This window comes from Polistes fuscatus, unplaced genomic scaffold (assembly GCF_010416935.1).
Source record: "Polistes fuscatus isolate 324 unplaced genomic scaffold, CU_Pfus_HIC Scaffold17, whole genome shotgun sequence".
NCBI classification, from domain to species: Eukaryota; Metazoa; Arthropoda; class Insecta; order Hymenoptera; family Vespidae; genus Polistes; species Polistes fuscatus.
Genome location: NW_025113075.1, coordinates 2,617,740 through 2,632,137, shown reverse-complemented (window position 1 = coordinate 2,632,137; position 14,398 = coordinate 2,617,740). Strand labels below are relative to the sequence as shown.

Genomic DNA, 14,398 nt, shown 5'->3' with positions numbered 1-14,398 from the left:
GTTATTTTAATATTTATTTTTATTAATTATTATTATTTGATGATTATTTTATGATTATAAAAGGAAAGTTCACACGAAATAGGAAAATATATTTTGATTGTTGACTAAAAATGATTACGAATTTCCGGTTGATAAATTAATAAAACATTTCTATAAAACGATTTCATTTTGTCGTTTAGAATATGAATAATGATACAAAAATTTTAATTGATTTTTACACGAAAATTAATATATAATAATTATTTACTATTATATATATATATATATATATTTTTATTTTTTATTTTAAACATGAATATTTATTGCGCAATTTAAATTTATATTTCCACACAAATTATCTATTTTCTTTAATTGTTTTATCTAATTCAAGTATACACAGGCGTCCGTGATATTTTACGCTAGTATTTTTATCTTTTTTTTTTTAAAATATTATCTAAATTTGCGAAACCAAAAAATATATTTTCTTAGAAATTATAAGTGAAACAAATGTATGCTCTAACACTAATAAACAAACTTGTGGTAGTGTGTATGTATTATTACAAGTTATATATGATTATTCAGTGATGTTAAAACGCGTCAGTTCTACATTATACTTACACAGCAAAGTATCGATTTTCCACAATATTTTATTTAACATTCAGACGTTTAAATCACTCGAGCGTATTAACCATTTTGCATCTATATATTTCGTCGATAATTTTCAAAATATATATATATAAAATAACAAAAATAATATTACAAATATAATTAAATACGTATTTCTAAAAGATGTATTTATTTTTATTTCTATTTTTTTCTTTTGTAATTATAAACTATTTACGTGATTTTCATTCAAGTAAAAAAAAGGAAAAACAATCCACGTGAAACGGAAACTCGCGTAAATTCAAGGATGCTTGTATACAATTAGTAAGAATTATTATCTTTTTTTTTTAGATAAATCGTCAATTATTACAAAAGAACGTTACAATCATTTTTTTGCTTTTTTTTTTTATATATAAATGAATAAAGAATGGATAAAAAAAGGAAGGGAGTGGGGAATTTGTATAAATTTTAATATAGAACGTCTTAATACATTGAAAGGTTTTCTGGTTGAAATTATAAAGTAGTATCCAAAAAAAAGGAGAAGCATTGCATCATATTGCGTATTTGTAATAATCCTCTTAACATTGATTCTATGAATATGTACACTTATCGTATATCATGGATTAATTTGCTTAATTTGTTTTGAAATTTTATATTTTTTTTTAAGACATACTGCAAAAAATCAAAATAATATGTTAGACAATAAAAATAGTTAAGGAAGAAAATATTGCATATGAATGTATTATAAGATAATTTTTAATTACCTTTCTATAAGAGATGCACGCATAGTCGATGTAATATTAGCTGGAACACATTCGGAAAGTTTAAAAACACTTTCGATAACAGAAAGTTCAGTTGAAGTTGTTTCCATCCCACAAAAAGAGACCCAATCGTTTACAACCATGCCTGCAGCAATAACATCGCTGCCTCTATTGACCGTGCCTGCCTAAATAAGTATATTAAATTGAAAATTGATCTGTATATTGTTTATTCAACTTCATACTTTTCAACCTCTTTCTCTCTCTCTCTTTCTTTGTATTATAAAAACGAAATTTGATCTTACAACGAGCGGTACTTGTAACAGGGAGGATAACTCGTCTTGATCTTGAATAGAAGTTTTAGGATGTACTAAACCACCTTGATTAGATAAAACCGAGTATGATCCAATAAGAACATTACTTGCTACTGTTTGTCTAAATACTTCAACATTCAAAGTATCCGCTAAAATTTCTTCAGTTTCCTATAATACATAGATATGAAATGAATGTTATGTTATAATATTTGCATAATTGATATTATTATAAAAATGTACCCTATCAAGATCAGGGTGAACCAAAGCAACATAATCGTTACAAGCAATAACGTTTCCCAAAGCAGAAAGTCTCTCTTCAACCCTTTGTACTTTGACACTATCAGGTAAAGAATTTCTTATGTGTTGCAATTCTGTATCTGTAGTTGTATTTGGAACCAATAATCCATTTTTGTTTCCTAAAAATATATATGATCATTTGTATTATTTTTTGATAAAGATTATTTTGGATACTTAATCATTTTTAAAGGTACGTACCAACACTTAATCGTCCAATAATACGACATCCTGCTACCGACGCGTGTATTACAGGAATTGTATCAGCAAGTTCGGCTTCGAATACACTGTAAAAATTTTCAGAACCACCAATTGCTACTAGACAATAAGAATTCGTCAATTTAGCAAATACACCAATTTCATTGTTATTTTCAAATTGTACACGAACCGCCATGATTAATGCAAGATAAATTTATATCAGCGTAATGAGAGACAATTTTATTGAAATTTAAGTTTACTTGAAATATAATTTAAAAACAATTCAATACTCTAACCTACAATCAAGTCTTTTTTACACGCAAGCACGAGGTAACTAATAGCCAACGTAAAATTAGAAGGTTAACTTGAAAAAATAACGATAGATACAGTAACGCTCTCTTCAGTCTTATCGTTGCAACTGCATTTAGTTCCAATAGTAACTATGATTTGATTGGTTGCGTATGATTCGTTCGCGTATTCGACGAATCAACGGTTAGCGTTCATCTTTTCGTTACCACCTTCTTCGATAAACCGACCTATAGCGGGCGAGCGCTAAATATTTCAATTTTGTATCATTGCGTTATTTGTTGCAATCATTCTTTATTCAATTTGTTCAATGAATATTTCAAAATTGTATTATTTTTTAAAAGAGAGAGATTTTATTTATTATTTATATTTATTTTTTAATTTAATAAGAATAACTACTTCGAAATAAAATAGTAGAATCTTTCAGTATAAGGACTTGTGCGTGATATATTATTATATTTGATCAACGCAACTCGTTGTAAAGTTGTGCAATAGGTAAGTTCTAGGAAATGTTGGGAATGAATAAAATAAATGTCCACGAAACAATGGGTGTTAATAATTTGATTTATTTCTGCCAGGTTTGGAAATCAGTTCCTTAAGTTCGTATATCTGCTTGGACACATCGCCAGCAGTCGAAATTAAATAGAAGTATTTCTTTTGCGTTAATAAGCGCAGATTTTGTGATATGGACAACGGTCTGTACAGAAAGTTTATTATATAGTACGAAACACATTGTTCCTCGTTCTTCCTTGCACTCTCGTACGTACACATAAACGCGCGCACAAACAAACACCCACGCATACAGTCGTACGGACGAGAGAGTGCGCGCTCGCGCGCATACTAACACACACACATACATACACATAAACACATACAGACTCGCACACGCATACGCACACTTAAACGCATCCTTTCATTATACGATCGATACTAAAAACACGATCCTCGTTTCTACTAATAATACAATATATCGATAAAAATATTAACCGATAAAAATCATTGTTTGTTTCATTTAACAATATACGTCTCGTAAGCGTTTAGAAGTAAAATTTCTATATACTCTGTTAGTTCGAAGTAATCGTTATTTTAACTGATGTTCAGAACTTTACCAAAATTGTTCTCCCTTCGAACTTGTCCAAACTAACTCAATTACCATCATGAGTTCATTTGATTTTAGTTATCCGAAACAACATTCCTAATTTTCTTGTTTTTTTTTATTTTTATTTTCATTTCGTACGGTCCGAAACTCGGTCAGTCATTTTGTTATATAATATTGGAACATTGTCGGCAGTGAGATGTTTTTGATAGATTAATTAACGACTCTGATTAATTATGAACATTCCCGTAAAACGGGGCTGTATTCGAATTTCTGCTTTTTTTTTTTCTTTTTCTCTTTCTTTTTTTTTCTTTCTTTTCCATGCCGTTTTGTACAACAATCAATTTATTTCATACGCCACATGTATTTCTAAATGAGTGACTTTAAAAGAAAAACATTTCGCATTGCGAGTAGGTAATTTCATTTCGAATATATTTCCCCTTTTTTTTTATTACGACGATCGATAGATCGATCAATCGAATAACCAAGCCTACGAGAGAGAGAGAGAGAGAGGAAGAGGAAGAGAATCCTTGGCGCGTAAATAAAAGATAGTAGATAAATTTGTTTCGATATTCTATAGGTAGGATGAGGTAGGAGGTAGGGGGGGGGGTACTACCACCTACCTGGATTTCTCTTTTTCCAACGCGGAACACGTAAACTTTTCGACCTAAACGAAAAGTTGTGTCGGTGCAATAAAATGTGCAGCTTTTAATTACGTACTCGAATAAGTGACTACGGATAGAGAGAGAGAGAGAAAGAGAGAGAGAGAGATAGAGAGAGAGTAGAAAGGTTGTCGATAATTCGAACAATTTTCCGATAAACACCAGACAAAGAGAAAATAATTGTAACCTTGTGTGTCACTCTCGTATAACATATTCTCTCTTATGTTAGTGCTTCGTTATCGAACGGTTACGATAACTAAACTTTTGTGTGTTATATCATTTATTCATTAATTAACGTATACGGTACGTGTACCTACCTACCTACCTACCTACCTACCAACACACGTATATGGAAATTTTTGATGAATATTATTTTGATTTTCGCGTTATCACTATTTTATTATAATATAATATATTCAAATGTGTGTATTTTCCTATTTAAAAATAAACTTTTATTTCATTGGACGTATATATATATATGTATATGAGAAAAAGTACTTTCCATTTTTAAATGAGATGGGTGAGTGGGGAGGGGTGGTACCAGGTAACCAAAAAGTATAGGCAGAGGCAAATAACAATAATAACAATAATAATAATAATAATCTCTTTCTCTCTCGTATCCTCGTTTGAATATTTCCTTCTTTCCTTTCTTCCTTCCTTCCTTCCTTCCTTTGGCACGCTAAGTACTTTTTGTTTTCCTATGCTTATAAGTAATTAAATAAAAAAAAAAAAAGAAAAAAAAAACGAGAAAGAAGAAGGGGGACGGGCGCATTTAGGATCTTCAGTTACCCGGCTTGAATGTGGTATACTGCGGTGGCTTCTCGATCTTGCTAGGATGCTTCAACGTAGCTAAGCGATCTGGTTTGAGAAACAGCTGCTCCCCCTGCACAATGTTTATCTCAGAAGAGAAGTTTGGAAAGAGAAAGAGGGGCTGAGGAAACGATGCAACTTATTATATTTATGTACGTATGTATGTATGTATGTATATATGTATATATGTGTGTACGTACGTATGTATGTATGTATGTATGTATATATGTATATATGTATGTATGTATGTATGTATTATAGTTAAAAAGGGGACGCATGGTGCAACATTGTTAGGTAAATGTCTGTCTGTCTGTTTGTCAGGTTGGTTGTCCTATCTGTCTGTCTGTCTGTCTGTCAGATTGGTTGGTTGTCTGTCTGTCTGTCTGTCTGTTGTGTGCATGTGCGTATATATATTTATCAGTGTGTACACAGGCAAGAGAAATACTTTTCTACGGTTCGTTAAGCTCGATCCGTTTCGTTGAATAAAAACGACGAGCCAACGATTATTCGTTCGCGTTAATTTGGCGACAGGCATGTATAAGTGTGGGTGTATAGTTATATATATATAGGTATTTAGGTATATATATCTATATTCATTTTATATAATAGGTTTCTTTTGTTATGTAATTCGTTAGTAGTTATTTTCGATAGATTCTTAACTTTATAGTTTCTTTGATTTCTACGTGTGAACAACGTTGTCGGATAGGATGGATAGGGATATATATATAAAGAAATAAAAAATAGAAAAAAATAGAAAAAAAAATAAAAAAACATTGTCATCGATGAAAAATGCGAATGCACAAGCACTTGGCGTCTGGGTTGCGTGCGTACGCGCGCGCGTTTGCTTTGTGTGTGCGCGTGTGTGTGTTGTGTATGCTTATAACGATTTTCTTTCTTTCTCTTTTTGTCCTGAAATTTTGTTTAATCTCGGATACACATTTTTTTCTTGTTTGTTTGTTTGTTTGTTTTTTTTTTCCCAACATACGCGCGTACGCACTTACACGAGATCAAAAGCTTCAGATCAAATTATACTTGCTCGTACGCGTTTTTACAAGATGCTACTTAAAAATAATAATTCATACGATGCACTCGATGAGAACCAACACACTCTGGGGGAATTCCTCACCGCTACTATTTATAATTTTTTTTGTTTAAAAACTAACGGACGATTGTTACCAACGAATATTCAACTATTAAATAATATAAGCAAATTATTATTATTATTGTATTTTCATTTGTTTATTGAAAATCGTGGTATCAATCCTGGATGACTACGCATGGTTTACTGGTGGTGGTGGTGGTGGTGGTGCATCATACTCAAGGTTAAGGGTTTTAAGGGATAAATGGTATAAATGGAAAATGTGCATCGAATTATCGACGATTTTCTGTAACAACATTTCTTACGATTAGAATATACAAAGTGCAAGTTTTTCAAATTCATGCGCGTTGATTAAGAAATATATATATATATATGTATGTATGTATGTATGTATATGTATATGTATAATATGTATGCAATTACGTGTTTATCGATATTAACTTTTAACGTGTCATACACCGTTGCAATTTCGATTTGTTTGACATGAGTTATAATATCTTTATTTTTCCTTTTTTTTTTTTTATATTTAAATCGAATAATTTTCTACATATACATATATATATATATACTATATGTATATTCTAAAAGAGAAAACATCGACGTATCAATGTCGTTAAATAAATCGAAGTAAAAATATAGGAACGTGTTGAACGATTAAAAAAAAAATAAAAAAATAAAAAAAAATAGACGAGATTTCACGTAATATATCTATATATCAGACTTTCATTTATATCAGACGTTATAATATTTACAATATTTAGAGCATCGATCAATAATTATTAATCGTTTGGTACGCATTTTTACACACGTGAGATATTTGAAATGTAATTAATAATTATTTAATATATCTCGCTCTTATATAAGAAATTGGACTGACGTACACAATTGTTGTTATTCAATTGGCAAGAGAATTAAATTAATATACGTGTTTCGTTGATCGATGACATAAACGTCAATTAAATAGTTTTTTTACGATAACGAGTTTGGAACGATTGTAATATATATATGTATATATATATACAGACATATATATATATATATGTATATGTATATGTATATGTATATGTATATATTGTAATAATCACATATATTCTCACAACCGTGTATATCAACTAATTTTTTTTTTTTTGTTATTTTGTTTTATTTTAATATTACGTTCCATTTATTTCTCTCTATTCGTTATTATTTTCATTCCCTTTTAATACTTTCATCCGGCTAATTTAAATTCAGCCAAGTCAGTCTTTCGTTCTTGAATCCCGCAGGACTCGTGGCTGCAAACGAAAACGGTATCTTTCTGGATGGGCAAGGAAAGAAAGAAATAAGCAATGGAATATAAATTAGTTCGAACGAAAATAGCATCTTCTATGATAACACAGTTAATAAGATGGAAATGCGATTGGTTAAAGGTAAATATTTATATACGTGCTGACACACACACACACACACACACTCGTACGCGCACACATATATCCACACGCACGCACGCACAGAGACAACGTATACACAGTGTCATTGATTAAAGTGGAATACAAAGCTGACTAATTGCAACTAAAATGCATGCGCGTTGTGCATTTTACTAATTGAATCAAACCCTCGCAATCGATTACGAATTGCTAAGCATTCGAAGAATAAATAACAGAGAGAGAGAGAGAGAGTTAAATCAAAATGCATTTCGGTAAACGAACCGATAATTGCACGAAGATGCCGAACAATGTCGTAGAAAATTCTTCGAGACACCAAACATCTCGTTGAAAATCGTACAGAAAATTATTCTTTCCCCTGTTTTGTTTTTTCTCTCCCAAACAATTTCATATTTATTTAATTCGTTTAAAAAAGAAGAAGAAAAAAATAGTATAATTTTACAAGATGCTACTTAAAAATAATATTCATACGATGCACTCGATGAGAACCAACACACTCTGGGGGAATTCCTCACCGCTACTATTTATTTTTTTTGTTTAAAAACTAACGGACGATTGTTACCAACGAATATTCAACTATTAAATAATATAGGCAAATTATTATTTGCCTATATTAAGTATTTTTATTATAAGTATTATTAATTAATTAAATATTAAGTATTTATATTATAAGTATAAAGTATATTAAGTATTTTATTTATATAATATATTTATTTATTGCCTATATAAGTATTTTCATTTGTTTATTCAAAATCGTGGTATCAATCCTGGATGACTACGCATGATTCTCAGATACTAATATTCGTTTTCATTTAATTTCAGTACTCGTGAATAATAAGATTTCTTTATCTGAGAATAAAAATGATATTTTTATATAGATTTTCATGTATCTGCATTCAAAATAGATTTCTAATGAAACCTATGATAGTACTATCGTAGGTTACTACACAAACTAGAGAAACGTTAACGCATTTAACTCGTATAACCAAAATGAATCACGTCTAGTAGAATGATATTTATTTCAGGGTATCGTAACAAATGGAAATATGGCAATAACACGATAAAGGAATATCGATTATTATACGATTCGAACTTGCTTCCCCACTCCCCCACCCCCACCCCCATTCCCATCCCCTCTGTATATTCTCTTCCCCGTATTCGCAATATTTTCCTCTATCTCGAATGATCTAACGATTCACAGTTTGGCCTAGTTGCCGTGATTCATTTTGCATTTTCAAATAACACAGAAAAGTGCACCAACCGAAATTCGTTTACTTTGATTCGTCTCGTACTTTGTTATTTTTGTTTTTGTTATTCTTCTTCTCTCTCTCTCTCTTTTCGTAACGTTTCATGCCGCATGAAAAAATTTATCGAACCATGCTGAGACGAACGAAAAAGGTGTGTTCTTTTTCTTTGTTTTCTTTTCTAATTAAGCCACTTTTATTACTACGATATAAAAAAAAAGAAAAAAAAAACAACTCAACACTCGCAAATACGCGGAATAATATTCGAATGATTTCATTTTTCGGTGAAAACGAACAACAATGGAGAATTGTTTAGCGATAAAAACACGAATAAATTGTTCCTACTTCTTCTCTATATTTCCAATATAACTCTGGTTTGATAGTCAACGAAAAAAAAAAAATAAAAAAAAAATAGAAAAAACAGAGAGAAAAATCATGGAAATAAAACAAAAAAATTCTCTCCCTCTCTATCTCTATCTCTCTCTCTCTCTCTTTATTTCTCTACGGTTATTCCAACACACGATTTTTCGGATACCATGCACGTGTTTCGATTTTCCCGCTTCTCTAAAGTATACACGCGTACGGAATTTCTAACTTTCATAGATATTCGCATTCCTCTATCGTTGTTCGTGTTTTTAAGCTCTCGTCTTGCTTGAAACGAGAATTTGTGCATCGAACATTCAGCAAATGTCACTTTCAATCGCACAACCTTTCGTATTGTTTTTTTGATTTTTTATTTTTTATTTTTTATTTTTCTTTTTCTTTTTTTTTTCTTTTTTTCGTAGCACAAAAGGATCCAATCGTCATGCGATCAAATTTCTATTAAACATGCGAACAGTTTTATTTATCGTAGATTTGTGCAACTTATCTGACCTGTAAATACTGTGGTCCGTGTGGTTGCATATGATGACGGTGCCTCTCGTAATGTTGTTGAGGATGTTGCGGATCTTGTTGATAACACTCTTGCGGATATTGTTGCGAAGGTACAGGCTTCAAAACGTGATTTGTTCGTTTCTCGGGAACAAATTGTTGACCGGTACGTTCCATTGTGTCAACGGTCAAACGGGGATCCTCTATTAGCGTGTTCGATGCTTTCGTACTGTTTTCAATGAAATTCAATCAGTTAACGCATTTGTTATAAATAGAATTAGTTATATCATAGATTGAAAACTGGGAGTAAACGTTTTTGGATAAATTGAACCTTTAACCTTTACGTTTTAACCTACACCGAGTTAATCGAAATCGATAAACGTTCAATCCTTCTCTGTAAATTCTTTCACATTTTTTTTTTTCATTTAAATATTAAATATTTTTTTCATTTAAATAAAACAAATATATATATATATATATTTTAACAATTAAATTATGATTAAAATGAATGAAATTATTTGAACAATTAATGAATAATATTTTGTGTAAGATTAATCTAAGATCGGTGATTTGTTTCGTTTGATAATGATAAATAAACATATATTTAAGAAATTAACAAAATTCATACATATTTATATTAACATTTATAATTAACAATTTGACTGTCACGTTGATCATGTATGAATTACTTGCAATTGTAAATGTTTCGTGAAAATTAACATTAAAACGGTTTTAATACATTTTCAACGCATTATCGCGAAATTAGAATATACATTTGAAATAAAAAGTGAATAGAATGATTATACAAGAAATTTTGATTGAAACATCGACATTTGAAAGATTAATTTCTATGTTAAATTTTGGAACAATAAAAATACTACCGTGGGGCGTTTCGTTCCGAACGAAACGAGTGATTTTCGGTGTTGCAGTTGCAAAGTGTTAATATATTATAAAGGTAATTTTTAAAATGAGTTTAGTAATTCAATGGAAGGTTAAATGATACTTTTTGAAAGGGAATTTTTTCTATGCAAAGGTACAACGCAAAAGTTACAGAGAAAAAAGATGAAAACAAAAAAAGAAACAAAAAAAAGAACCGAGAAATCTCGCGAACTGTAATTTAAGTGTTAACATAGTAACGAGATTTTAACCAATTGGATATTTTTTAAATTGAAAAACGAATAATTTACACAATTAATCATAAAATTAATATAAAAATTATTAATATAAAATTATTTATACAAATATATAAATTATAAATTAAAATATAAATTAATTAATATAAAATATAATTATAAAATATATAATTGAAGGATTTTTACAAATTAGTGTGAGCAATCATTTGATAGGTTTAATAATGCGCATTAATAGATGTGCGTGCATTGGAATAACTTAAACAATAAATAATTAATATTATTGTATGTAGGTAAAGAAAGAAAAAGTAACGTATTGGAAAAAATGAATGAATTGGGATGATTGAAGGGTAGTATTAGATTCTGTTGTGTAATTCTAGACAAAAATATCGAATTCTATTGTATATTAGAGTATTTTAATAAATAATTATTCTGAGATTTATATTATTCATTCTCACACATCATTATAATATATATTTCAATAGGAATAAACACACACACACACATACACACACAGTTCTATGTTTAGTCGTATGTTAATCAATAAAATAAGTTTGAATACATATGTAAACACGTAGAAAGGTATCATCGATATGATTTTTCATATAAATTTCTATTTCTCAGTACGTTCAGATGTGTTTCTCTATGCAATCTCATACGATAGAAAGAAAATTGAAGGTGTACTTACCAATGTACTTGTTGCAACGCGGGAGCTGTATTTCTGGTTGTGCAACATCTATCGGATCTTAGGAAACAAATGAATCCCATTATCAGTACTGAGAGTACGGTGAAACCCCCGACGGCTCCGATAATGAGTGGTGTCTGAATCATAGGGAAAGTATTCTATTAGAAATATTGTGAATATATGTATATATAACGACTAACACGAGCAGCACACGTGTACTTGTTTAAGTTTGTTTTAAAGGATAACATACTTGAGAACAAAAATTGCATTTGTTAGTGAATAGAAGAAATAGACAAAAAAAATAATAATAATAATAAATAAAAAATGTATAAAATATCATATACACTTAAATGCGAATTTTCTAACGTTCAAAAGAAGAAAAAAAAATAATAATAATAGTAATAACAAAAAATGTATAAAATATCATATACACATAGTTAAATGCGAATTTTCTAACGTTCAAAAGAAAATAAAAAAAAAAATAATAATTATAATAAAATGTAAAATATTATATATATACACTTAAATGCGAATTTTCTAACGTTCATAAGAAAATAAAACAAAATAATAATAATAGTAATAACAAAAAATGTATAAAATATCATATACACTTAAATGCGAATTTCTAACGTTCAAAAGAAAATAAAAAAAAAAAATAATAATTATAATAAAATGTAAAATATTTATATATACACTTAAATGCGAATTTTCTAACGTTCATAAGAAAATAAAACAAAATAATAATAATAGTAACAACAAAAAATGTATAAAATATCATATACACTTAAATGCGAATTTTCTAACGTTCAAAAGAAAATTAAAAAAAAAATAATAATTATAATAAAATGTAAAATATTATATATATACACTTACATTAGAATTTTCTAACGTTGAGAAGAAAATAAACAACAAAATAATAATAATAGTAACAACAAAAAATTTATAAAATATCATATACACTTAAATTAGAATTTTCTAACGTTGAGAAGAAAATAAAAAAAGAAATAATAATAATTAACAACAAAAAATGTATAAATATCATATACACTTAAATAAGAATTTTCTAACGTTCAAAGAAAATAAAAAAAAAAAATAATTATAATAAAATGTAAAATATTATATATATACACTTAAATTAGAATTTTCTAACGTTGAGAAGAAAATAAAAAACAAAATAATAATAATAGTAACAACAAAAAATGTATAAAATATCATATACACTTAAATGCGAATTTTCTAACGTTCAAAAGAAAATAAAAAAAAAAAAATAATTATAATAAAATGTAAAATATTATATATATACACTTAAATGCGAATTTTCTAACGTTGAGAAGAAAATAAAAAACAAAATAATAATAATAGTAACAACAAAAAATGTATAAAATATCATATACACTTAAATGCGAATTTTCTAACGTTCAAAAGAAAATAAAAATAAAAATAATAATTATAATAAAATGTAAAATATAATATATAAGCATAAATAGAAATTTTCTATCGTTCGTATCGAAAACTATCGATAAATGTACGTTTGTTTTATCGATGGTTCGTGATTTAAAGCATAATGACAATTTATTGTACGTAATAAAGGGCTTGATTAGGGAAAATCTCGTATTAATATGTGTCACGCATTCGAGAATTAACAAGAAACGTAGAGTGAATAGTAATTACCTGGCCTGGTTCGTCGACCCTTAGCATTAAAGTTCTGCGGTCGCTTCCACGATCATTCTCTACGATAACAGTATATAGTCTTTGATCCTCTTTAATCGTACTGGTAAGTTCCAAAATCGCTACGTAACAGTCTGCGGATGCTAGTGGTTCTAAATCCAGAGCACGATAACGAGATTCCAAAATGTCTCCTGTGGATACAACGAATCACATCAATGACCAATCAAATTCGACGGTTAAGTTCAATCTTTGAAGTAAACTTTTCCGAACAGTTCTGGATAAAATACACTTAGGAATATTTAAGAACACCTTTTGCAAAAATTACAAAATTATAATAATATTAATATTAATATTAATACAATAATAATATAATTGTTAATATTATTATTAATAATATTTTATATATTATAAATTATTTTATATATTATTTATTTATATTTATATTATTTATTATTATATATTATATAAATTATTATTAATAATTATAATTATTATATATTTATTATTATATATATTTTATATTATATTATATTGTTTATTATTATAATTAATAATAATATACAATTATAATAATAATAACATACACTAATGTTTATATATCTCAGAATTGATTGACCCATTCGATTTTTTTTTTTATTCAATATCATGCGACTTATACACCCCAAAATATCGAATGTTTTTTTTTTTTAACACCCAGTATATTCATTTGTTTAATAATCAAAATTTTTGCAATTATTGTTTCCAGTACTGTTCAGTCGAGAATATATCTTACAGATTAATTTATTGTTAATAAGAAATATTAAACTTTGAACTTAATAAAAATAATAAAAGAAAAATATTGTTATAAATAAATTATTTAATATATTATTTAAATATGGGGTAAGAAAAATAGATATACGTAGAGATACGTGTAACGAGTGTTAAAAAGTATTCGTACAGTAGCAATGAATATGAATAAACATTTTGTTGTAGAATTTCATTAATTATTTAATCTTTCAAATTAGTTTAATAACATTTTTATTCAGGCCGAATGATTAACTTTTGTTACATAACACCAATACGACTAATCGATAATTAAAATTAAAAATATCTCGTAAATAATTAATATTACGTTACGTAAGTGGTAAAAAAATAGATAATTCCATTAAAAAAAGAAAATCAAAGTAGACTTTAAGCGTCCACCTACGAGAATAAAAAAACAAAAAAACAAATATCAGATAAATTATTCAACTTTTTCCGTAACAAATTTCGTTTAACCATC

General features: G+C 28.2%; 2 protein-coding genes and 1 long non-coding RNA gene across 5 annotated transcripts in view; 1 reads left to right on the top strand and 2 right to left on the bottom strand.

Moving 5' to 3' along the window:
* Window positions 1–1,031: 1,031 nt before the first annotated feature.
* LOC122515252 (eukaryotic translation initiation factor 6) lies at window positions 1,032–2,496 on the bottom strand. Its single transcript, XM_043632531.1, has 5 exons — window positions 2,150–2,496; window positions 1,895–2,070; window positions 1,646–1,822; window positions 1,347–1,528; window positions 1,032–1,254 (listed from the first exon to the last, which is right to left on the bottom strand). The coding sequence occupies exons 1-5, from the start codon at window positions 2,340–2,342 to the stop codon at window positions 1,245–1,247; spliced, it is 738 nt and encodes a 245-aa protein (XP_043488466.1). The 5' UTR covers window positions 2,343–2,496; the 3' UTR covers window positions 1,032–1,244.
* Window positions 2,497–4,893: 2,397 nt separating this feature from the next.
* The window catches only part of LOC122515033 (hemicentin-1), a 168,561-nt gene continuing 159,056 nt past the window's right edge, over window positions 4,894–14,398 (bottom strand). Inside the window, exons 10-13 of one of the 3 annotated variants that reach the window (XM_043632164.1) lie at window positions 13,141–13,328; window positions 11,473–11,606; window positions 9,658–9,883; window positions 4,894–5,093 (exon numbers count right to left, since the gene is read on the bottom strand). In XM_043632164.1, the coding sequence (XP_043488099.1) occupies window positions 4,992–5,093; window positions 9,658–9,883; window positions 11,473–11,606; window positions 13,141–13,328 (650 nt within the window). In that variant the 3' untranslated portion in view covers window positions 4,894–4,991. Of the gene's footprint in view, window positions 5,094–7,315; window positions 7,414–9,657; window positions 9,884–11,472; window positions 11,607–13,140; window positions 13,329–14,398 lie in introns of those variants that run through there. The other 2 variants (XM_043632165.1, XM_043632166.1) reach the window with 2 other exon arrangements.
* Window positions 4,980–7,525, top strand: LOC122515034. Its single transcript, XR_006303194.1, has 2 exons — window positions 4,980–5,172; window positions 7,382–7,525. It is a non-coding gene; the product is annotated as an uncharacterized LOC122515034 (long non-coding RNA).